The sequence below is a fragment of the Panthera onca genome, chromosome D1, assembly GCF_046562875.1.
Source record: "Panthera onca isolate mPanOnc1 chromosome D1, mPanOnc1 haplotype 2, whole genome shotgun sequence".
In the NCBI taxonomy this organism is placed as follows: domain Eukaryota; kingdom Metazoa; phylum Chordata; class Mammalia; order Carnivora; family Felidae; genus Panthera; species Panthera onca.
The window spans coordinates 65,782,678-65,807,017 of NC_138348.1; the positions used below are offsets into that span (position 1 = coordinate 65,782,678).

The 24,340-nt window shown below is 39.0% G+C and overlaps 2 protein-coding genes across 3 annotated transcripts; both read left to right on the forward strand.

The window, feature by feature from the left end:
- Window positions 1-22,958, forward strand: DDIAS (DNA damage induced apoptosis suppressor). 2 transcript variants are annotated; one of them, XM_060605500.3, is made up of 5 exons: window positions 1-96; window positions 11,023-11,151; window positions 16,838-16,999; window positions 17,893-18,010; window positions 19,587-22,957. In XM_060605500.3, the coding sequence occupies exons 2-5, from the start codon at window positions 11,039-11,041 to the stop codon at window positions 22,164-22,166; spliced, it is 2,973 nt and encodes a 990-aa protein (XP_060461483.1). In that variant the 5' UTR covers window positions 1-96; window positions 11,023-11,038; the 3' UTR covers window positions 22,167-22,957. The 2 variants fall into 2 exon arrangements, with proteins under 2 accessions (XP_060461483.1, XP_078289176.1); XM_078433050.2 differs by lacking the exon at window positions 1-96 and adding an exon at window positions 9,203-9,442 and having other exon boundaries at window positions 19,587-22,958.
- LOC144612915 (uncharacterized) lies at window positions 11,507-12,688 on the forward strand. Its single transcript, XM_081790339.1, is given in 5 exon segments — window positions 11,507-12,014; window positions 12,017-12,205; window positions 12,208-12,255; window positions 12,258-12,365; window positions 12,368-12,688. Coding segments are annotated over 5 exon segments (918 nt in total). The 5' UTR covers window positions 11,507-11,758; the 3' UTR covers window positions 12,685-12,688.
- Window positions 22,959-24,340: the final 1,382 nt, after the last annotated feature.

Consider the following 24,340-nt stretch of genomic DNA (forward strand, 5'->3'; position numbering starts at 1 on the left):
GCGGGAGATTCGATTCAAGGCGCTTGGCTGGTCGCTGAGTCCTGGTGGCCTGCGCCAACGAGCGTTGCCCGGGCAGGTCTCGGTTCTGTGTCTCAGGTGAGGAGCTGTGGGGAGAGAGTCACGGGGCGCGCAAAGGATGAGGCCCCTAACGAAGCCTTCATTGTCGTTATAAATGAGACTTCCAGCATTCTATTTTGTTTCTTCGGGAGTTAGTCTTTTCCGTAAAACAGTGGTCGGGAGGGTAAAGAGTAAAAAGGTCGGTCATTTAAATTTTAGTGCTGTTGATAACCGCTCAGCGAACGTTTACTCAACATTTACTGGGCCATCGAGCTAGTTACGGGGGAGTGTCTGGAACCGGTAATACGAAGAGGAAAAGTACTACTCCAGCTTTTGAGGTGCTCAGAGATATGGTTTTAGCAGGCTGCTATGACGAGTAATACGTACGGAAAGGGAGTCTTTTCCAAACCTCTTTGACGACCTGGAGGGAAAAGTGCTTCGCTTAAGTGACCAGTGTGCTCAAACCAGAAACTGGCAATTTTCTAGACTCCTTCCTTATCTCCTATCCAGCCACTCATTACCAGCCTCTTAAATATCTCAAATCCTTAAAGTTCTCGCCACTTAAGTCATCAGCCTCCCAGCAAGTCTTCTTTCAATCATGTTACTTTCCAATCCAGTCTCCATATTGCCAGGCTATATGTAAATCAGATCTGATCAGGGGACCCCCCCCCCCCCCCTTAAAGCCTTTCCTTGCTTCCTATTTGCCCTCAGGTTTAAGTCTAAACTCCTTCACATGTTTTACAGGGCCCTTCTCACCTAGCCTTTGCCTACCTCTCTTTGTTTTTCACCACTCTAGGCTCCAGTCCTACGAAATGCCTTTTTTGAGTTCCTCAAATGCACATTCCCATCTCACCTGCAGACCTCTTCTAACCCCATCCCCAACGTAGCCAATTCTTACCTCTTCTTTAAGTCTCAGTTTATTAAGCCTTTTCAGTCGGGAAGGCTTTACTGCCCTGCAAGATTGGGTCACAAAATACCCAGTAGTTATTCCATAGATAGTTGTAAGTGCCTCCCTCTGCCAAGAATTGGTAGGCCCTGAGATTACAATGGTAAAGAAGTTAGATTCTTCACCTAATGGAACTTAAACCTTTTATGCAGGGAGTTAAGGATAACAGGGGAATCTGATGGAGTTAGGTTGGTCTGGGAAGGCCTCCCTGAGGTCTTAAAAAACAATTCAGCCAAGTAAATTTGAAAATGAATTAGCTTTATTAAATGATTCAGGCAGCATCTTATCTAGCAAGTAGAAGGGAGCTCTGAAGAGTTGTACAAAATGGAAGGTTTTTATAGGAAGGAGAGTGAGGCAAGAAAATTATTACAAAAAAAAAAAAAAAAAAAAAGGATTGTTCCAGGCAAGGTCACTTTCCCTCAGGGGGGAGAGCGAGGAATCTTACACAGATTACCTTTGTAGGAGGGAGAGAGCCCGATGTCGGCACAGATAGGAAAATTCCTTACTGACTAGTTAAGACTACATTTCTGGGGAAGGTTGAAACGACAATTAGATTTAGATATTAAGCCCTGGTTTGGGGACTCTGCCTAAGTGACTCCATTTGGGATCTGTGATTTTCTTTTAACAGAGGAGTGGACAGTTTACAAGGCTTAAAAGGTGAGAATGATCCACCCACGCAATAGAGAAAAGGAAGAAAATTCCAGAGTGAATAGGTTGTGCAAAGGCCTAGAGGAGGAAAGAGCTTGGCATTTGAGTGTTCAAGAACCTAAGAAAAGACCAGTGTTGCTGGAATATATTCAGAAAGAACAGGTGATGAGTCTGGAGAGATGGGCAGGGACCAGATCACGTGGTTAGGTTAATGCAGCAGCAGAAGCAGGTGATGGTGGTTTGGATTAAGTTGGTGGCAGAATATAAGGGAGGGAAAGTAGATGATGGTTTTTAGATATGGAAATAGATCCAAGGACACACTGATGGGTATAATGTGGGATTTGAGGGAAAAATAAATGAAAGATGACTCGTAGGTATTTGACCTGACTTAACTGGTTGGAGAGTAGTATCATTTGGTGAGATGAAGAAAATTGTAAGAAAAGAATGTGATGTCTGTCAGATCGGATGGCGGCCCCCAAATGTGGGGAGATAATCGCATAGAAGCCGGTGGCGCAGTGCAGGTGGCGAAAGGATTCATCCAAGGCAGAACAAAGGAGATAGAAGTTTATTGAATACACCACAAGGGAGCAGTGGGCAGGACAGCAAAGGAGAGACCATCTGCCTCAAGGCAGTGGGGGTTGGGGGGCCATTTTTAAAGGGAGAAGATGAGGAGGTGTGGCTTCGAATGGAATTGTCCCTTTTTTGGTAACTGGTCCATTGGTCTGTTAGGGCCTACGGATATTTTGAGGTGGGTCACCTGACGGGCCTGTCTGTATTCAGCCAGGTGGTCACTGTGCGCCTTTTTGCCTTGCTCTAACGTTCCATTGCTCAAGACTGTTGTCTAAAAGCAGCTTCTACAAAGCAGTTTGAGAGGAAACTAAGAATTCAACTTTTTTACCTTTTTTACCTTTTTTACTTGAGATGTCTATGAAATATCAAAATAGTTGGCTCTCTGGTAAGCTGTTGAGATGTGGAAATCTGGATCTTGCAGATATTATATGTACCTTATAAATTTCTTGAACACTAGAGCCTGTGTTTTCTATCTGTAACTGTCCCCTTTCCCATCCCTAGAATAGTACTGCATGTATCATAAATTCATTGACAGACTGTGTTGTACTAAGATATTCTTGGATAGTGTTTTGAGTTTTTTGTTGTTGTTTTGGGTTTTTTCTTTTAAGTAGGCCCCATACCCAGTGTGGAACTTGAACTTGGGTGTCCTGAGATTAAGAGTTGCATGCTGGGGCGCCTGGGTGGCTCAGTCGGTTAAGCGTCCGACTTCAGCTCAGGTCACGATCTCACGGTCCGTGAGTTTGAGCCCCGCATCGGGCTCTGGGCTGATGGCTCAGAGCCTGGAGCCTGCTTCTGATTCTGTGTCTCCCTCTGTCTCTCTGCCCCTCCCCTGTTCATGCTCTGTCTCTCTGTGTCTCAAAAATAAATAAACGTTAAAAAAAAAAAATTAAAAAAAAAAAGAGTTGCATGCTTGGGGTGCCTGAGTGGCTCGTCGGTGAGCGTTGGCTCAGATCATAATCTCACAGTTTGTGAATTCAAGACCTGCATCGGGCTCGCTGCTGTCAGCACAGAGCCTGCTTCAGATCCTGTCTCCCTTGTTCTCTGTCCCTCCCCAACTCAAGCGTGCTATCAAAAATAAACATTAAAAAAAAAAAGTTGTATGCTCTATGGACTGAGCCAACCAGCCGCCCCTCTTGGGTAGTATTTTAAAAGTATTTTGGGGGCGCCTGGGTGGCTCAGTCAGTTGAGCGTCTGACTTCGGCTCAGGTCATGATCTCACGGTTTGTGGGTTCGAGCCCTGTGTCAGGCTCTGTGCTGACAGCCTCGGAGCCTGGAGCCTGCTTCTGATTCTGTGTCTCCCTCTCTCTTTGCCCCTCCCCTGCTCACACTCTGCCTGTCTCTCAAAAATAAATAAATGTTAAAAAAAAATTAAAAGTATTTTTCACTGGGGCTCCTGAGTGGCCCAGTTAGGTAAGCAGCCAACCAGCCAACTCTTGATTTTGGCTCAGGTCCTGATCTCACAGTTCCTGAGTTCAAGCCCCATATCAGGCTCTATACTGATAGCACTGAACCTGCTTGGCATTCTCTCTTTCTCTCTCTCTCTCTCTCTCTCTCAAAATAAATAAATCAACTTAAAAAAATTAATAAAAGTATTTTTCACCAATACTTCTCCAAACAAAAGAGATTTTCTTTCTTTGTTTTTTGTTTAATTTTCCATCTCCTGCCTTCTCATCCCTTTCTAGAATTTTCATGTTACTGTCAGTAAATCATTTCTCAAGGATTTGTTATGACTACTTTTAGAAAAATTAGACAATGTGCCCTTGGGGGTGACCTTTAGATAGTTTTAAGTAAACAGCTCAAAATAGCCACCCTTCCATAGGTGAGGCCTCTTGGCCTATATAGTATGAAACAGGAAATCTGAGAGCAGCAAAGTGACAGGTTTTCTTGCAAAGCAAGAACAGTTTGGGGAGTATGGAAGCTGCCCCATGATGGGCCTCTTTGACATGAAGATTCTTTTGAGTTAAAAAACAATCAAAATCCAGCAGATTCAGGAAAAGCTTTGTACTTCCTCTACCCACTTCTCCTTAGTTCAGGATGACATATACAGTATACCTCATTTTGCTTGACTGTCTTTGGAATTTCCATGTCTGTGTGGATTCCTGTACGTATGCATGTATTAAATTTGATTTCTTGTTAACCAGTCTCATGTCAATTTGATTCTTAGTCTAGGTAAAAGGACCTTGAATGAGACAGGAATTTGTGTCCCCAGCAATATTAAACACTTAATTAAATTTTTCTCCAAGATCTAACGTTTAATAAGAATTACTGTAGGGGCACCTGGGCGACTCAGTCAGTTAAGCATCTGACTTCGGCTGAGGTCATGATCTTGAGGTTTGTGAGCATGAACCCTGCTTTGGGCTCTGCTCTCAGCGCAGAGCCCACTTCGGATCCTCTGTCTCCCTCTCTCTCTGCCCCTACCCTGCTTGTGTGCTCTTTCTCTCTCAAAAATACATAAACATGTTTAAAAAAATTATTCTGATTTTCTAGGTTAGCCCAGAGGAGAAAAAAAGTATGTTAGTGTGTGTGTGTATGTAGGGGCTAGGGGCATGGTTTTTCATATTAAGCTGCTTTCTAGGAAATTGATAGTGAAGGAGGTAAGCTGAAGGGTCCCCAGATAATAAATTAGAGCAAAGATTTACAAAGTAATATGAAAGATACTGTAATGCTCTCAGGCTTTACGATTTAACTATAACCATGTTAATCACAAGTGTTGTTCACTATCCGATGGCCTCAGTGGCTAGCCAGTGATTTTCAAGCCTAGGCAGCATAAACATTATCTGAGAAATTGTGAGACATACAAATTCTCTGGTCCTCCTCCCAGATTTACTGAGTCAAACTCAAATTGGGTCCCAGAAGTCCATTTTATTAGGCCTTCTAGGTGATTTTGAGGCACACTAAAGTTTGAGAACCACTTGGCTAGTATGAAAATGGATGGTAATCAATGATTTATGTATCTGGGCCCATTGTCAAAACCATCTCTCGTGTGAAAAAGATTCATCAGCTGTATTAGCCTGATTCCATTAAAATATTTGATTCACGTAATGCCCCCTCTTCAAGCAACTTTCTCTTTATAATTTGGCTTGACCTACAGTTATACCCAAAAGAAAATATGGGCTTAAGATGTATCCCCTGTGATTATAATTTTTCATGGCAAATTAGTAAAGCACGTTTGGATATGGTTTATATTCTCATATAGCTTGACTAGAAAGAAAGAAAGCAGGTATTCCAGAGCATTTTTATAAAGTTTCTTTATTTATTTTGAGAGAGAGAGAGCGCAAGCACACATGCACACGCAAGGGGGAGGGGCAGAGAGAGGGAGAGAGAGGGGATCCAAGCAGGCTCTGAATTGCCAGCACGGAGCCCAACTCAGGGCTCAAGGCAACGAACCACAAGATCATGACCTGAGCTGAAACCGGGAGTCGGATTCTCAATAGATGAACCACCCAGGCACCCCTCCTTGTTTCTACTTTTATGTATGAGAGATTGAGAGGACCCAAGATTTGCTTTATATGTTATTGCTGAGTTCCCTACCTAGTGTTTTTTTATATTTATTGGGTTTTATATTTATTGGTTTTTAAAAGTATAAATGTAATGCATTTTCAAAATACCTTTTCTTTTTTTTTTTTTTTTTTTTAAGTTTATTTTCAGAGAGAGAGCATGCAAGTGCACATGAGTGGCAGAGGGGCAAGTGAGAATCCCAAGCAGGTTCTACACTGTTACTGTGGACCCAGTGTGGGGCTTGATCCCACTAACCATGTCATGACCTGAGCCAAAATCAAGAGTCGGCCACTTTACTGCTTGATGCACCCAGGTGCCCCCAAAATACTTTTCAAACAAAGATTATGTGTTTGCTTATTTTCCTGTCTCCCCACTCCTCCAAGCTAAGACTAGAAAAGTCTCCTTGTTATATTTTCTCATAGCATTATGTCTTTTTTTTTTTTTTTTTTAAGAGAGGGAGCATGTGAGCAGGGGAGAGAGAGAGAGAGAGAGAGAGTGAGAAAATCCCAAGCAGGCTTCATGTTCAGTGAGGAGGACAATGCAGGGCTTGAACCTACAACCCTGGGATAATGACTTGAGCCGACATCAAGAGTCAGATGCTTAACGAAGTGACCCAGGAGCTCCTAGTTTTTTTTATAGAGTTTACTATGTTAAAATTCAGTTAAGTTTTTTATGTGATTATTGTCTGTTTTGCCCATCACTTATATTATCCCCAGTACCTGGCATTTAGCAGCTGCACAATAAAAAAAATGACAAGTTGTATTGGAATATGGTTTTCTGGCTGTGCTGGAGCTGAAGGAACTGTAACGCTATATCACCATCCTTATCAAAAGCAAGAGGTACTAAATATGAAATTGTTCCCAAGTCTATCATAAGGTTTCATAACTTTAGTATATATTTATTCCTGATGCTTCATTCAGTTCTCCGTCAAACATGAATTTACCACAATACAAGCCAAACAGTAGAGAGATAAAACCAACTAGATAACAAGTGTCCTAAAGGAAATACTATAAAAACAGCAAAAGGAATAACTAACAGTGACTGCCTGAAAGGATCTTAATGCATTTTTGTCCACCAGACAATTAATGAGAAGCCTTCTTTCCATTTCTGAAGTTTACCAGGTGAAACATAAATAGTAAAAATAGTTTAATGACCTTTTTCATTTTGCCAGTAATTTGTAAATACTGTCGTTTTTTAGACATACTTATTTGATCCACTAGAGGGCAATAAACCCTTACATAAATATAATTTAATGAATTTTACTTTTAAAATCTAGCAATTAGTGCTTGCACAGTGAATTTAGAAATAACCCAAATATTTCTGCTTGTGTTTTTCATTTGTTGGTGAGCTGTCTGCCCGATTAGACAGTAAACATCTTTTCATTGTTTTCCCTACAACAGCACAGTGTCCTAGTTAGTTATCTTTTAAGGTTTATTCTATTTCCTAAGGTTTGAATTTGATAACAGTTTGTCTAAGAATATGATCTGATGAATGCCCGTATAGTTGTGGTACAATATTTTGTTTTATTTTTTTGTGAGAGAAAGAATCATTTTTTTTTTTTTAAGTTTATTTATTTTGAGAAAGAGCAAGCATGAGCAGGGGAGGGGCAGAGAAAGAGGTAGACAAAATCCCAAGCAACCCCTGCACTATCAGCACTGAGTCCAATGTGGGGCTTGAATTCATGAATCATGAGGTCATGACCTGAGCTGAAGTTGGACACTTCACCAACTGAGCCACCCAGCGAACCCAGAGAATCTTTTTTTATGTCTAGAATTTTTTTGAGAGAGCGTGAGTGAGGGAGGGGCAAAGGAAGAGGAAGAGCATCTTAAGCAAGCCCCACACCCATTGCAGAGCTCGATCTTACCATAAGGTAGTGACCTGAACCAAAATCGAGTCAGACCCTTAATTGACTAAGCCACCTAAGTGCCCCTAAAATTCTATTTTAGAGCCCTAAAAAAGATAGTCTCTGCTCATAATTTGACCACAATTAAGGGGAACAATGGAAATGAGGATATAATGTGGATGACTAAAATAAGTTTTTTAAATTTCATATATTAAAAAAAAAAACCAATAATCCAAATTTCCTTACAAAAACTGATAAGAGAATAGAAGAAAATGCATATTAAAATTATTTGAAACTTTCATGCATCAAAGACTGAGCAGGATTAAAAAAAATGCTAGGATGAATTAAAAAATGCTGCTATTTCTAAACAAACCTGTATCAATGTCAAAACATGACAGAAAACTAAAATTTTGCATGTTTCTGGAAAAAAAATAAATAAAATAAGTTTTAAATAAGGTATTATATGTGAAACTATTCTGTGCACTCTCTATATAAATAAGAGATTATTTTGTGATTTGGTAAAATTGTGTATTTAGTGGTATATGGCAAAACTGGCATAGGTAAAGGAAAGCTAAACATCAAGAAGAAAGTTAACAGCTGAAGTTCAGATTGACAGTTTTTGAGCTTGGCCCTGGGGATATAATGAGATGGTCCCTCTAAGATCTTACACTGGTTTCCAGCAAAAAACATTAAACAGGTAAGTTTACTATGATGTGGAAAAAAGTAGGGTCATTAACCTGAGAAGCTTCCTGGAGATGAAAGCCCCTGAGAAGACTCTTAAAGAAGAATAAGCATTAGCCAGGAAAATGAAAGAACATTTTAGAGGGAAGAATGAAAAGAAGCAAAGGCAGAGAAATGTAAAACATATTGTAATAGGGAAATGTTGGAGGGTTGAGAAGAGAACAAGGTATGTGTTCTCTTTAGCATAGATTACTGACACATAAATAACGAGAGAGAATCAAGAGAAAAGGTATTTGGGAGAATAAAACCAAATGGAAATGATTAGAGTAGACAAAGAAAACAGACGGTAGGACTATAGAAGTACAGTAGTATAAGATGCAGAAAAGAAAAGCCATCATCTTTTTGTTAAAAGAGGAAGCCTTTTGTATTTTTTAAGTTTATTTATTTGGAGGGTAGTGGGGCAGAGAGATAATCCCAAGCAGGCTCCATGCTGTCAGCACAGAGCCTGACATGGGGCTTTATCCCACCAACCAAGAGATAATGACCTGAGCTGAAATCAATAGTCAGAAGCTTAACCGGCTCAGACACCTAGGTGCCCCAGAGGAAGGCTTTTTAAATGGAGCTTTAAATGAAAAAGGAAATTCTGTTATATTGCATATACCTACTATCATGAAATTTTTTCTTAAATTGCAAAATTCTGCTTATAGTTTTCTATTCAGTGAATATTGAGAGTATAATATATTCTGAGCACTGGAGATATATAGTAGAACACAAGTTAGACTACATCCCTTTCTTCAAGGAACTTTCAGACTAGTAGGGGTAGAACAAACAAAAATAAGTAAGATAAAATATGCTTTTTCATGGTTGGATAGATCACAAGCAACATTAGTTCTATGAAGGAATAAAATGGGTGATGTCATAGAAGCTAAGAGGAAAGCTGGTGAGTCTACTTGAAATAATGTGGGGCTCTCTCAGGGGTAACATTAGAGTTACAGATTACTCTTCTCAGAAGCTTCTGGGAAGAGAAATTGTTTGGTGTGTTTGAGGAGCAGAAAAAAGGCTAGCATGGACTGAAGTGCAGAGATTAAGAGGGAGTGTGGTACAGGGTGAGGTCAAGGAGGTAAGGCTAAATGACCAAGAGCCTCATAGACCATTGTAAGGAACTGTGGCTTCAATCTAAATACCATCATTTTAAGCAGGTAAGAGACAACATTTTTCAAGAGGGAGCTGTGCCTTTATCTCCCATAGCTCACAGATAGGTGTACCACCGTGTTACACTCTACCCCAAACTGGATTTTAGAGGAGATTTAGAGGGAAGATGCCTTTGCTGACTTACATTCTATCATTTGTTGTGTTGGAAAGGAACTTGAGGTTAAGAGCACTAATTCAGTATTCTGTGACCTTTCTGCCTTCCCCTTGTAGCCCATTCACCTACTCTACTTTGCCCTTAGAGATTGCCTTGTGACCTAAGAGGACAACCAAATCTGGGACTACATATCTGCTTATGATAAAACCTTACTGCTCACGTTATCCTAAAGGTCCCAAAACAAGGATTAACAACAAAGAATTAGGATTAGATTTTTTCTTTTTTCTATGCTCCCTTTAATAACATAGGTCAGTGATTTATATAAATCCCTTTATGTTTCATCTTTTTATTTTTAAGTAGGCTCCATGCCCGATATGGGGCTCAAACTCATGACCCTGAGATCAAGAGTTGCATGCTCTACTGACTGAGCCGCCAGGCGCCCCTTTATGTTTCATCTTTGCAGGTTTTCATCTTACTGCCTAGATGGCAAGATCTTATTTTCACAGAAATATTTGATTGATAGAATCAGTATCACTTTGTTTGAATTTGCTGATGCCAGTCACAGAAACAGTTCCACCCATTTTCAGAAATTGAAACCTTTTGCCATATGTTTACAAATGAAAATGTATTGATGCAGCTCTATCTTAAACATGCTTTGAATAAGCTAATCCGTTTAAAAATTTTTTTTTAAGTTTATTTATTTTGAGAGAGAATCCCAAGCAGGCTCTGTGCTGTCAGTGCGGAGCCCGACACAGGGCTTGATCCCACGAACCACGAGAGCATGACTTGAGCCAAAATCAAGAGGCAGTCGCTCAACCGGCTGAGCCACCCAGGGGCCCCAAGCTAATCAATTTTTAAATTTTTGATAAACCAACATTTGAATTTTTAAAAAGAGGAGACCATTGCTATTTTACTGTTCTGCTTCTCTGAGTGTTTTATACAAGGATCTTAAAGTACTTTGTACTCTCTTGACCATGTAACATTTTTATTTTTCTGTTTGCAGAATCAGAATTATCTTTTTTTTTTCATTAGGCTGTGTAAAATATATACACCGAAATCTAATAAGGCGATTTTTTTTCAGCCAAAAAGAACCATTTACCAATTTAGATTCTTTAAAAGAATCATGTACGTTTCTTTAAGTTCCTTCCTATTAATTGAAGAAACAAGCTCTTATAGCTCTTTTAAATATGTGAAAAGATCTAAATGATTATCTTTCCTGGTTACTGGGATGCAGCATTTATTAAAAAACAGAATATTTCTTTGAGCTACTTTGTTTTAAATCTTGTTTTCTTACTATTAATAGTTTTAATTAGGCAGAAAAATAAAATGAGTTTTCCAATACATTGGCACTTAACCACAAAAGCCATCTATCTATTCGCTTTACAGTAGAGGCTAAGTTGTTTTCCTAAGAGATGAATTATGTACATACAGTTAAAGATTTGCCAATCATCCCATGGCTATTTTGTTTTGTAGGACACAGTAAGAACACATGAATGAAGGGAGAAGATTTCTTCTTGCCTCAGTTCTTGCTCTCCAGAATTCCAGTTTTATCTATCCATCATGTCAGAAGTGCTTCTCTCGACTAATCCTGGTCTCCAAAAGGTAAAAATAAAGCCTGTGGCAGCGCCCTGGGTGGTTCAGTCTGTTAAGCATCGACTCTTGACTTTGGCTCAGGTAATGATCTCACGGTTCATGATTTCAACCCCCATGTCAGGCTCTGCACTGACAGCACGGAGCTTGCTTAGGATCCTCTCTTTTGCCCCCACCTCTGTCCCTTCCCTTCTGCTCTCTCTCTCTGTCTCAAAATAAATAAATAAACTTAAAAAAAAAAAGTAAAGTCTGTAAGCATGAGAGGAAATACATGTGTACACTATAGATTTCCTACGACTCAAGGGCACATAAGGTTTACATCCATCATACCAGAAACCATCCCAAAAGTGGAAAGGAAACTAACTGTGCTAGAGCATTTACAGAAAGGACTTGGTGAACCAGGACTATAGGTGAGAAGGGGACATGTGATCCGTTAGGGGAGCCAGAGCATTGGTCTTTAGGCTGGACAGAGAAGCAACAGTGGAGGGGGAGTTGCCAAGTTCAGATCTCTCTCAGGCCAGGTGGAGCAGTTAGTGTGTGTTTCTGTGTGTCTTTTCTGCCTTCAAAGCCCTGAACAAGATTCAAGCTACTCTTCATTCCCCTCGGGCTTACTCTGAGGATGGTCTCTTGGAAGTTTTGGTTCCACGCAAACCAGGTGGTGCCTGATCACCTCCAGATCCTAGGCCCTACACATGGACCTGTACAAGAGCCATGGGAGGAGAAGGCACCTCTGGGAGCAGCCCAGGAGGCACCAAGCATCCAACTCCAGTCTAAGGAGACCCAGTTCCAGTGTGAATCTCAGGAGACTCGGCCTTTCCCAATGAGTGAAGATGACACACAGTCCAGGGACAAAGGATCACTGCCACAACCACTCATTACAAAGTAGAATCACAGGTGTTCTCAGAAAAACTCACCACTGGCACCTCTACTTTTGAAGCTACCTCTGAAGTTGAGAGCACTTTAGAGCAGCAACAGAGAAATCCCGAAGTGGAGAGAGCGAGGCGGTCCCCTGTCCAGGAGAAATGCTTCAGGCAGATGATTTTCACTCATAAGAAAACTCCCACAGGGAAGACCATAAATGTAGTGAATGTGGTAAAGTCTTCATTTATCACTCACACCGTATATCCACGAGACAATTCATTCTTGAGAAAAATGCTGTAAGTGTAGCAACTGTGGGAAAACCTTCAACCAGAAGTCAAACCTCATTCAACATCAGAGAATTCATACAAGAGGAAACCCTACAAATGTAATGAGTGTAGGAAGTCCTTCCGGTGGAGTGCTCATCTTCTTTGGCATCGGAGGTTTCATTCAGGGGAGATGTCCTATGAGTGTAATGAGTGTAGGAAGACCTTCAGTTAGAATTCATATCTAAGTCAGTATCTGAGACTTCACAGTGGAAAGAAACCTTTTTTATGTAAAAAATGTGGGAAAGCTTATAGGTGGAGTTCAGAGCTCCTTAATCGTCGGAGAATTCATTCCAGAGAAAAGCCTGCCCAATGTACTAAAGGTGAAAGTGCCTACAGACAGAATTGTACTTTTGTTTAATAAATTGTGGGACTATGGGGCGTCTGGGTGGCTCAGTGAGTTGAGTGTCTGATTCTTGATCTCGGCTTAGGTCACAATCTCACAGTTTGTGAGATCGAGCCCTGCATCAGGCTCTGAGCTGACAGCTGCCCCTCCCCAGCTCACTAGCTCTCATTCTCTCTCTCTCTCAAAATAAGTAAATAAACATTAAAAATAAGTTATAGGACTAGATTACATAAAAGTTAGTTATAATAAGTTCTTTTAAAAAAATTCACTGTACCAGGACATAAGATTTTCTTGGATTGGTTCTACTTTAGAGGAGAAAAGTAACTTCTTGAGAGTACATCTCAATCCTGATGAAAATTTAGTCCACTTCTGGGATATCCCTAGAAATAGGGTTTTTTTCTTTGTTTCCTTATTGTTTGTTTATTTTTGCATTATACCTAGATTATTTTTTTAAATAAATTCCTTGAGAACAGAGACTGTTAGAAATCTCTACCTTTCAGCAGCTTGAATGGTGCTTGACACATAATACTTTATTGTGGTCCTGAGATACAGGCCAATTATACCTGAGAGTCTAAGATTCTTTGATTTTTAAAGTACAAGTAAGGGTTAGGGTTGGAGTTTTTTAAGAACACTTTCTTTTCTGCATAGAGGATATATAGTAAGTACTTAGTAGTATGGAAGAATAGTATGCCAGCAATATTCTTTTTTAAAATTTTCTTTTAATGATTATTTATTTTTGAGAGAGAGAGCGTGAGTAGGGGAGGGGCAGAGAGAGAGGGAGATATAGAATCCAAAGCAAGCTCCAGGCTCAGCAGTCAGCACAGAGCCGGACAGGGGCCCTGAATCATAAGATCATGACCTGAGCGGAAGTCCGATGCTCCTGCTCAATCGACTGAGCCCCCAAGCGCCACCCCCCCTCCGCCACCAGCAATATTCTTAAATAGTCTGTCTAGTTATCATTCAATGGGGAAGGATTAGCAGTTCCAACACCCATCTAGACTTTAAGAGATCTTTCCAGAAGATCCCCTTATCACTTGTTCTTTTATTGAGCCATTCTCTCAGGTATGCATTTATAAACTCAGAACAACCCCACTTGTGGTATTCATCATTAAATCCTCAGCATCCAGGCCAAGGTCTAGTTTATAACAAAAGCACAAAAACGTTTGTTGAATGAATGAATGACAATATGATAGTTTCTATAGGTACACTTTACGTATTGCAGTATGTTATGGTGATTAAAAAGCATAATTCTCTGGAGCCAAACTGCCTTTTCAGGAGCCAAACTCCCAACCCTGCCACTTGAAACTGTAGCCTTGGGCAAATCACTTGAATTATCTAGGCCTCAAAATGGGGAAGGTAATAATCTGCCTCATTGGGTTGTTATAAAGGATATAATGAGTTAAGATACATGAAATGCTTATTAGGACATTATGTGCTACATAATCAGTAGTCTATACATGTGAAATATTTTTAAAACTGGTTTTGGGGTGTGTTTTTTTACCAAGTCATTTATTTTAAAGATAATCTACCTCAGGGCACCTGGCTGGTTCAGTCAACTTCAGCTCAGGTCGTGATCTCATGGTTCACAAGTTTGAGCCCCAAGGTGGGCTCTGTGCTAACAGCTTGGCCTGGAGCCAGCTTTCGGTTCTTTGTCTCCCCCTCTCTCTGCCCCTCCCCTGTTTGCACTCTTTCTCAAAAGTAAACAGTAAAAAAAATTTTTTTTAAAGATAATCTGCCTCAAAAATTTAGGTTGAACAGTAGTGCCATTGTTCCCTCTTGAGTCTGGTAATAATAATAGATAACGTTAACAAACATTTACCATATGCGTAAGTACTTTGCTAGGAGCTTTGTAAGCATTATATTTTTTAATACACCAGCCCTATGAAGTGATGCTATTGTTAATGCCAGCCTTCAGAGGAGAAAAATTAAAGCTTAGAAAAGTTAAATAACTTGCCCCAAATAACACAGCTATCTAGTTAGTGGCAGAAACATATTCAAGCCTAAACAACATGACTACTGGCTACATTCCTAAATACCCAGTTACCTTCAAATTAGCAGTGGAATATGTATCCAGAATGACATCACTGACCCCCTTCCAGAGCTTAAGATGCCCTGGTAAGGGAGCTCTGACTGAACTGTTTAGGTACATAAAACCCACAGCCATTGGTCCTTGCATGTAGAACTATGGTCCACAGAAATATAACCTATTGTCTCTATATATTATATTGACATTATATAAAAAATACATCCCTGTGATTTCCAGTGTATATCTTTTCTACTGTTACTTCTGCTTCCCTTTTTTCTTACTTGGAATCATTTGTAAGCCAACACAGGAAACAAATTCCTCACTCTCTTGGAGCACCTGGATGGCTGGCTGAGTTGGTTGAGCATCCAACTCTTGATTTTGGCTCAGGTCATGATCCCAGGGTCATGGGACCCCGCCCCGTGATTGGCTCCATGCTGAACATGGAGTCTGCTTAAGATTCTTTCTCTCCCTCTGCCCTGCTTCCACATTCAGAAAGAAAGAGAGAGAAAGGAAGAAGGGAGGGAGGGAGGGAGGGAGGGAGCAAGAAAGGAACGAAGGAAGGAAGATTTCTCTCATTTCCCCTCACTCTCATTTCCCCACAGTAACAGAAGAGCAAATTTATGACAGAAGAATTCTATACTCTAGCCTTTACACATTTTAGAGACAATGAAGAGCAAAAGGTCTGCTCCCTAAGAATTTTATTGAACCTCAAATCTTTAGCAACAGCAAACAAAATAGGTGTTTGTGTCCTATGGAGTTAACTTTTTTCTTTTTTTAACCTCCAAAATTAGAGCAGTGATGATTTTCAAATTGCATTCTCCATGTAGGAGGTGCTTCTAGAGGGAAGTAGGAATTAGAGAAGCAGTAGTGGCCAGGGTTGACTAGTAGGTAGGCTCTAGAGCCCCCACTTTAGTTTGTAAACTGCAAAATGCTGATGCATATTTTTCTAAGATTTGCTAATAGTTTTACATTAGACCCAAATGCATTATTAATACATAAGGGTAAGGTTAGATGAATGGATTGGCACAGAGCCATTTTCAGTGTGGCAAAAAGATAATAATTAGCACAGATCTAGTGATTATGAATCAGTAACTTCTTATAGAAAGGATTAACCTCTGTTCAAAATAGTCACCTTGTGAACTATGTATTCTAAGCTCCCCCTAGTGGCTATCTGGCAACCATCAGTTATACAACCATCTCTAACATTATTTTCTATTTGCATTTTACCACTCATTTTGAAGCCAGATCATTAGGGACACAAGACAAAAATAAAGTCCTAGGATTAACAATTATGATAAGATGTACTAAGGGGTTATTTTGCTAAATTTAAGAACCTGAAAGATGGCTATCACAGTTGTAAGACCTTGCAAACAACTAGAAAGGAGGGAAACACTAAGTAGAGTTGACAGTAATCATCACAGTATTTAATATAACTATGAGGAAGAAGCAGACCAATAGTTATTAATTTGGCAAGATCTGCACTAGATCCTTTCTTTACTTTCTTTTCTTAGATTTTGTCTCATTTTATTCTTCAACCCCATTTTTACAGATTAGAAAATCAAGGTTTTAAGGGATTTAGTAACTATCCCAAGACCTGACTGCTAGTACATAATAGTAGAGTTACAGTTGACCATGGAACTAGGTACTTTGTGTATCAAGATTTTTTAAATATTTCAAGATTATTCATTATTCTCTTCACAGATACTGTTTTCTTAATAAAAGATAGACATTAAACATCAGGTATTCTGTTGGTGTGGTGTTCACTTCATTAATGTTTACTTTGCCTCCCAATTCTAGACTGTTTATTATATGCCTTGATTTGTTAATGATAATTTACCCAATAAGAAAATCTCTGTTCCTCCCTTCCTCCTTTCCCTCTCACTCTCTCTCCCTCTTTTTCCACTTTCTCCTCTCACACAGTTTTTCTTCAGGTTTCTATCAATTTGGTGCTACTTAAATCGTAAAAGTATTTGTTATGAATAGAGATTCAAAAGATGTTGGTTGAAATTAAGAAGGATATAAGTTATATAAGTACATTTGTACACACAATATTATTTTTAATCTTTTCCAGATTTGTTTCCTGTAATATAAAAAAAAATTAATGAACATCTCTATCCTTTTTTATTTCCTCCACTCTTTCAGGTCTAATTGTCCAAAATGTGGCTCCACTGGTAAAGCTGAAAATGCCAGTTACAGATATAAACTTTCCTTAAAAGTTGCAGAATCAAGCAAATTGTTTGGCATTACTGTATTTGGGAGCTGCTTAGATGCATTTTTTGGTCTTACAGCCACTGCTTTGCACAGGTAAGAATATTTAAAGCATTTTTTTTTTTCCTAGCTACTCATTTAGTATACCAATAGAATTTGAAGATACATGTTTTTAAGATAGTATGCATTTAGTTAAAATATGATAGCTTGACCTCAGATCATCAGTTCCTTTAAAAGATAATCAAAGAAATAGAAAAGTATTTATTTTCTGATTACACATTGTGATGTTAAACTAGGCTCCTTTTAGTTAGACCAACTGAACTGTAGTTAAAATATTAATTTACAATAGTCCAATCCAGATTGGAGAAATGCGGAATAAGAAAGTAAAATTGTTTCAAACCATTTCAAACTATTGAAGTGGCTAAAGTCCCTTGAGGTTGAAGAAGCTATTGAGGGAATATTTGCATATCAGAGGTAGAAATGTTGTTGTTCCTCTTACTTACCTTGTGTCTTCATCTGCATAGTTTGACCTACTAAGATGTCCTGAGACATATGAAAGATATATATAAGCAATTACAACTTTTTCTTCCCTTCAGTCTTCCACCCTCCTCCCCCAATCCCCTGGCAGAAGAAATCTCTATTTCCTTATAGTTGAGAGCAAACTGCATTGCCAGGGAAGAGAAAAGAATTGCCTCTGCTTTGAGGACAAGGGCTAGAGATTCCATTACTACTCCTACAGCCACTTTTGGAATAAATACTGGGCCTGATTACTAGGAAGGTGTCTACTTTATAATACACTTGATAGTTTTTGGCTTTCTAGGCTATGGGACACTAGAGAGGGAGCAAAATGCCTTATTTTTAAAGACACTTTTTTCCTACATGTAACTGAAAAGGTTATACTGCATTTTCAAACTAATTGTATTTTCTTTATGGCAAGTTAAAATTTCAAATTTTTTCTCTTCACGTTTTTAATTTTCTTTCCAATCAAGGTACATTCAGGACCATAATGAAATTTCAGAAACACTGGACAGTGATGCAATTCAGAACCTATTAACTAAAGCAGTTGAAATTTGCTTCATTGGACAAAGCTTTATTTTTGGAGTGACGGTAATTGAAACTAGCTTTCTTTTTAGTATTCCTTTAACATTTCCATTGTAATAAAATGATTTGACTTTTCTGAGTAGTTTTTAGGAGTCATAAATGTGAGAGTCTATAACATTTTAAATATATAAAAAATAGGTTATACATGATCTGTTAAAACACCAATGTGACAACTCCCTCTTTCAAAAGTCAGAAGAGCCCAGTTCAAAGATTTCAGAGCTTTAAAAATCCAAATTTATTTTAAGTTCAGAATACATAATTTTGTTTTGATATTCGGTGTTTATTTCATCTCCAAATTTTGTTTCAATTCTGTAGTAAAATTTGTATCAACTCTTTAGCTTTTTGATTCTATTAGCTGTAAAAGAAGGAGGGAACGAACATGGAAAGAACATGGAAAGCAAAGCGTCTGAGTGTTGGTTACTTTAAGGATAAGTGGGAAGGATGGCCTTAAAGAATTACAAAAGTGATGTAGAAGTTACGAGAATATACTGACTCTAAAGGAATAATCATTTTCTGTCTCCTCTATGCTAAAGGAAACAAATGGAAATTTTGCCCACACTGGATTCAGGGTTTCACAAGTGGGAATAGAGCATTCCATAGCTGAACAGTGAGAAAAACTCAAAGCAGTAAATTAGGAGCTACAGAGCTTTTTTTTCTGTTAAAGTCTTAGATGGTTCTTGTTCTTTTTCTTATTTTTTTTTTATTAAAGTTTATTTATCTTGGTGGGGTTGGGGGCAGGGAGGAAGGGACATAAGTGAGGGAGGGGCAGAGAGAGAGAATCCCACGCAGGCTCTGCATTGTCAGTGCAGAGATGATGTGGGGCTCAAATTCACGAACTGTGAGACTGTTAACCAAAATCAAAAGTCAGGCTCTAAACCAACTGCACCACCAAGCGCCTCTCTTCTTCTTCCTTTTTTTTTTTTTTTTCCCTTCTTTATGAGTGGGAATACTTCCTTAAACATTCAAAGTTTATGGACACTAATGAGAAATATAATAGTAGGCACTATTTATTGAGCAACTACTATTTGCTAAGCACTATAGTTTTCCAAGTATTATTGATAATACAGTAGTCCTGCATATTTATCCTTAATTTATACATGAGAAAACTAAGATTCAGAGAAGTTAAATAATTTGTCCATCGGGGCGCCTGGGTGGCGCAGTCGGTTAAGCGTCCGACTTCAGCCAGGTCACGATCTCGCGGTCCGTGAGTTTGAGCCCCGCATCAGGCTCTGGGCTGATGGCTCGGAGCCTGGAGCCTGTTTCCGATTCTGTGTCTCCCTCTCTCTCTGCCCCTCCCCCGTTCATGCTCTGTCTCTCTCTGTCCCAAAAATAAAAAAAAAACGTTGAAAAAAAAAAAATAATAATTTGTCCTAAGCCCCAACACTAGTAAATGTTAGAACCAGTCTCTTTACTCCAAGGTTTATTTCTATTACTTATACTTCTCTACCTATAACACTACAGAAATTAAAACTATAGGAGTAGGAGATGTAATTGTGTCTGTTTTAATCTGTTAAGTCCCTGTTTCACCTTTGAGTCAAAGGAAAAAATGTGTATTCTCATTTAATTTCATTTACTTTGACAGAATTTTGGAAACCAATATGGACGAGGTTCAGATTCCAATAACTTCTTAAAGCAACGTTCTGACCACAAGAGAGAAGTAAGAGCACTAATAGCTTGCCAGATTGTTCTACCAGACCCAGGTGTTGCAGGCTTCACTGTCATTGACTACTTCCATCAGCTTTTGCAGCTTTCTTATTTCAGGAAACTTCATGATGGCTCCCAGGCACCAAATAGCCACTTACTTGCTTCAGAACACACAAATAGTGATCTCAGCAGCATATGTGGCCCTGACAGCAGTTCTGGTTTCTTCAAGTCCCATGGCAGAGATAGTTTTTCAAGATTCTGGCAGGCGTCACTTGAACTCACTTACACACTTTCACACCTAACAGGTGATGATTTTTCAGCTTCAGAACAAAGCAAGGCCATTGGTACTCTTCACCAGAACAGAAAGTGCATCTCTTTTTCCGAGGCCACTGGTTCCCATAGCTGCCATGATGCCTTTCAGGGTTCTTGGAGCCTTGTTTCATACATGGATAAAAAGAGTACAGCCCAGAAGTTGGATGAAGAACTTGTCTTGCAAGCTGATCAGCCCAGTGTAGTCCATAGCAGTCATGAAATCGGAATTGTTGACTCTAATTTTTTCCCTTTGAAAATGCGAGAGCTCCTGCAGTCAAATAATAAAATATCCTTCCACAGCACAGTGGAAATTAAAAATCAATATTCCCAGCATGAGCTAACCTGTGACCAGTATCTTGATTTAGATAACCCCCCTAGCCTTCAGAAGAGATCTACATGTTTTACACCTTCATCACTCAGACTTGAAGAAATAGCTAGTGGTTCCCAGGACTGTGACACTGAGATTTGGGATGATCTGCCATTCTCTGAAAGCCTGAACGAGTTCCTGGCAGTTATCGAAAGTGAAATTGCTACAACTCAGACACATGCCAGTAATAGGAAATGTCATCTAGATAATATCGATAGATTACAGGCAGACCACGTCAGGTTATCTGTGGCTTCCCAGAGAACTACTGGAGCCTTGCATACACCACCTGTAGCTTTAAGATCATCACAAGCAACAGTCAAGGCAAGCTGTAGCAAAGATAACTTCTTTTCCAACTGTGAAGCAAATTCAAGTCCTTGTGTTCAAAAGGAGTCACAGTTAAATAACACAGCAGAGGTTGTCTCTATAAATAGTAATGGAAGTGATATTTCTGAATATTTTCCATCAAATGCTTATCTCTCAGCTCTGTTTCCATCTTCAAAAAGTTTAGGAACAACAGTTACTCTGAAGTCTACCAGAATTCCACTACATAGGGCTGAAATTTCACTTAAGCTCACTACTTCAGAGAGTGACCATTCTTGTCTCAGTAGCAAATACTTCAATAGATGTGGAGAAAAATCACTTTCAGAAATGAGTGAAAAGTTGGTAGCTTTGGGTTCTAGGAGATATAATGATGTTTCTGACCTTTGTAACTTAGAAAATAAACAACATTGTAGATGGCCAAAGAACCAAGATGACAGTTTTACAATTTGCAGGAAACTTACATATCCTTCAGAAGCTCTTGGCTGTAGTCCGGATACAACTACAATTACACTGAAAGAAATGCCTTGTAGACATATCAATAATAACTTAACACAGAACTATTCTACTGGTCACGAAGGTAGCTACGATGCTTCTGCTGATCTCTTTGATGATAGTGCTAAAGAAATGGACATCACAACAGAAATTATGAAAAAGTCACAGCATATTTTGTTACAGTGGGGAAAATCTTTGGCAGAAAGTCATCATATAGAATCTGATTTTCTAATGAGATCACTCCCTGAGAATTCCAGCCAGTTTTCACAAAAATTGTCTTTGCAAAGTATGTCTGCCACTCTATGTCCAAGAACATGCTCTTCTCCACCTCATTGTCAGTCAGATTCAGAATATGATTTTGTAGATAGCCAAGACTTTGTTCCATGTTCACAGTCAACTCCAGTTGCAGGATTCCACCAAACAAGAATTCATGGGATGAAAGGAGCTTTCAAAAACTTACCTGACCTTTATATGGATCTTGATGGTAACTATAAAAAAAGAAAGATTTCCTCTGAAAATGATGCACAGCAAGCCACCCCTAGCTGTCCAAACAATGTAAGGACACCGAGCCAGAAATCCAGAAGCCCTGTTATATCTGGTATTCCACAACCAGAGGTTTTCAACAATCGTCCTTTTGCTGAGTGTCTTGAAACTGAAGATGAATGGGTCCCTCCTACCACTAAAAAAGTATTTCCTTCAGAAATGCTTGGATTCCAAGCCTTGAGTCTAAGGAAATGCTCTGCTGCCTGTGATTCTCCTGATCAAAAAGAACCACCGAGAAAGAAACTGAAATGTGTCAAACGAAGAATTGAAAAATGTTTAATTAAAAAGGAGTTAAAGAACATGTTTACAGCAGGAGTAACAAAACAGAAAACTCTTAACACAAGTTCAGACTGGTTTTGCAAAGAGTCAGTTTTGGGACTTGATTGTTGTTCAGAAGTCAAATGTTGCCTTCCGTTTTCAAAAAATTGGCCACCTTCTGTGCCTGAGACTAAAAGCAGTTGGTCTCCTGAATTATTTTCATAAGTCACCTGAACCTAATTGCTAAACTTTTAAAAGTAAATCTGTTTGGAAACTTGGCTCCCGTGGTATGGAAGGCAATCTTGCCATTTTGAGAACTTGAACAGAGGCAAATAGTAAATAGGTATCGTCGTGCTTTTTAAAACATAAACCCTTTGTTTGGGTACGTGGGTGTTGCAGTCGGTTAAATGTCTGACTCTCTTGATTTCGACCAGGGTCATGGTCTCATGTTTTGTGAGTTCCAGCCCCACACTGGGCTCTTTGCTGAGGGTGCAGAGCCTGCTTGGGATTCTCTGTCTCCCTCTCTCCCTGCCCCTCCTGTGCACACGTGTGCTCTCTTTGTCAAAAATAAATAAACTTAAAAAAATAAAAATAAAAAATAAAGCCATTGTTTTTTCCAGCATACATTTGTTCAAACACTTTGGCACTTTATCTTATATTGTTGATTGTCCTTTAGTAACACTGTTAATTTTGCTTATTAAAAGTATTTGTTAAAATCACATGTATATTTAGAAATAAAGCTTTTGCAAACCAAAACTTAAAGTCTTAATTGGTCTGTTCATCTCAGAAAATGCCTGCTATATGTTAGGGCCAACTACTGTGCTGAGTTAGTGATACAAAGCTACCAGATCAGTAATCTCAAAAGATTTTAGTCTGCTGGATAAGACAGACATATAACACAATTTCAGGGCAATGCAGTAAATGCAGTGATAGAGGTTTTTAATGGGTACTAAAAACATTTATGTTGCTATGGGAGTGTGGTACAGAATTAATTTAACCCAGCAACATTTATGGGCTGGGGATAAGAAAGGTCAATAAAAACCTACTATTTACAGTTAAATGTGAAACTGTCATTATTTTATTTAGTAACTATTTATTGAATGGTCACTACATATCAGGCACTGGGCTAGGTGCTAGGAACTCAAAAATGAAAGTCAAGCCTGTTCCCTCAAGAAACTCAAGGTCTAGTAAAATAAACAATTAGTAAGCATCTGGTAAGTCCTATGATAGGAGATAAGCTTGAAAAGCTTACAGGAGCAAAAATGAGTAGTTTCTAGACTATCCTTAGCAGCACCTCAGCTGCACCCTGTGAAATCTTTTACATATGTCCGGTCAGCTTCCTTTGCTGTTTGTCACAGTGGCCATTCCAAATCTTCACTCTTAATACCTCCAACCCACACTACTCTCCTCACCTCATACATCATGGGGAAGATTGAGCTCATTTGGTATTCCCTCAACTTCCCACACCCATAGCTACCCACCTGTCCGTATCTGTACTCTTCCACAGCTTCTTTAATCTCAGAAAATGATACACACCTTTCGTTTAGTGCTCATCTTTCTAGTTGGGCTGTTGATTATTATACCCATTGTTGCCTTGTCACTACTGGCTTTTTGGATCTCCCCCCACCCAACTTTTATTTTGAAAATATATAAACAGAATTTGGAAGAATAGTAAAATCATTTTTAAGATTTTGCCTTTTGTGTATGCATATTTGTTTTTATTGTGTCTGAATGTATACATATAGTTGTTTTTGCTGAACCATTTGAAGATAAGCTGCAGATAGGACATTTCACTCCCAAATACTTCAACCTGAGTTTCCTTAGAGTAAGTGTTTTTCTTCTACAGAATTGCAGTATCATTATCATGCCAAAGAAAAATAACAGCAATTGTCCAAATATCATGTAATATTCAGTGCATAATCAAATTTTTCTACTTGTCCCTAAATTACCTTATAATTGTTGATGATGTTTAACCAGGAATTCATTAAGTTTCATTCATGGTGTTTCATTATGTTTCTTGTCTCTTCTAGAACTTTACCTCTTATTTTTCAACACTGGCTCTTTCAAGAAATCAGACCATTGTTTTGTAGAACATCCACAGTTAAAATTTGTATGTTTGCTTCTTTATTGTAATGGTACCTTGTTTCTATGTCCCCCACTATTTCCTGTAAAAAAGTCCTGAAGACTTGATTAGATTCAGGGTTTTGGCAGAGACACTTCATGGGTTATATTATGTACTTCATGTTGAATTCTCATTAAGAGACAATGTCAAGCTGTCTATTGGTGATGCTAAATTAGATTGCTTGGTTCAGTTGTGCCTACCAGATCTCACTTTTGTAAAAGTACTTTTATTACTCAATTGCACTCATTTTTCTTTTTGATATTCTTGCTATAATAGT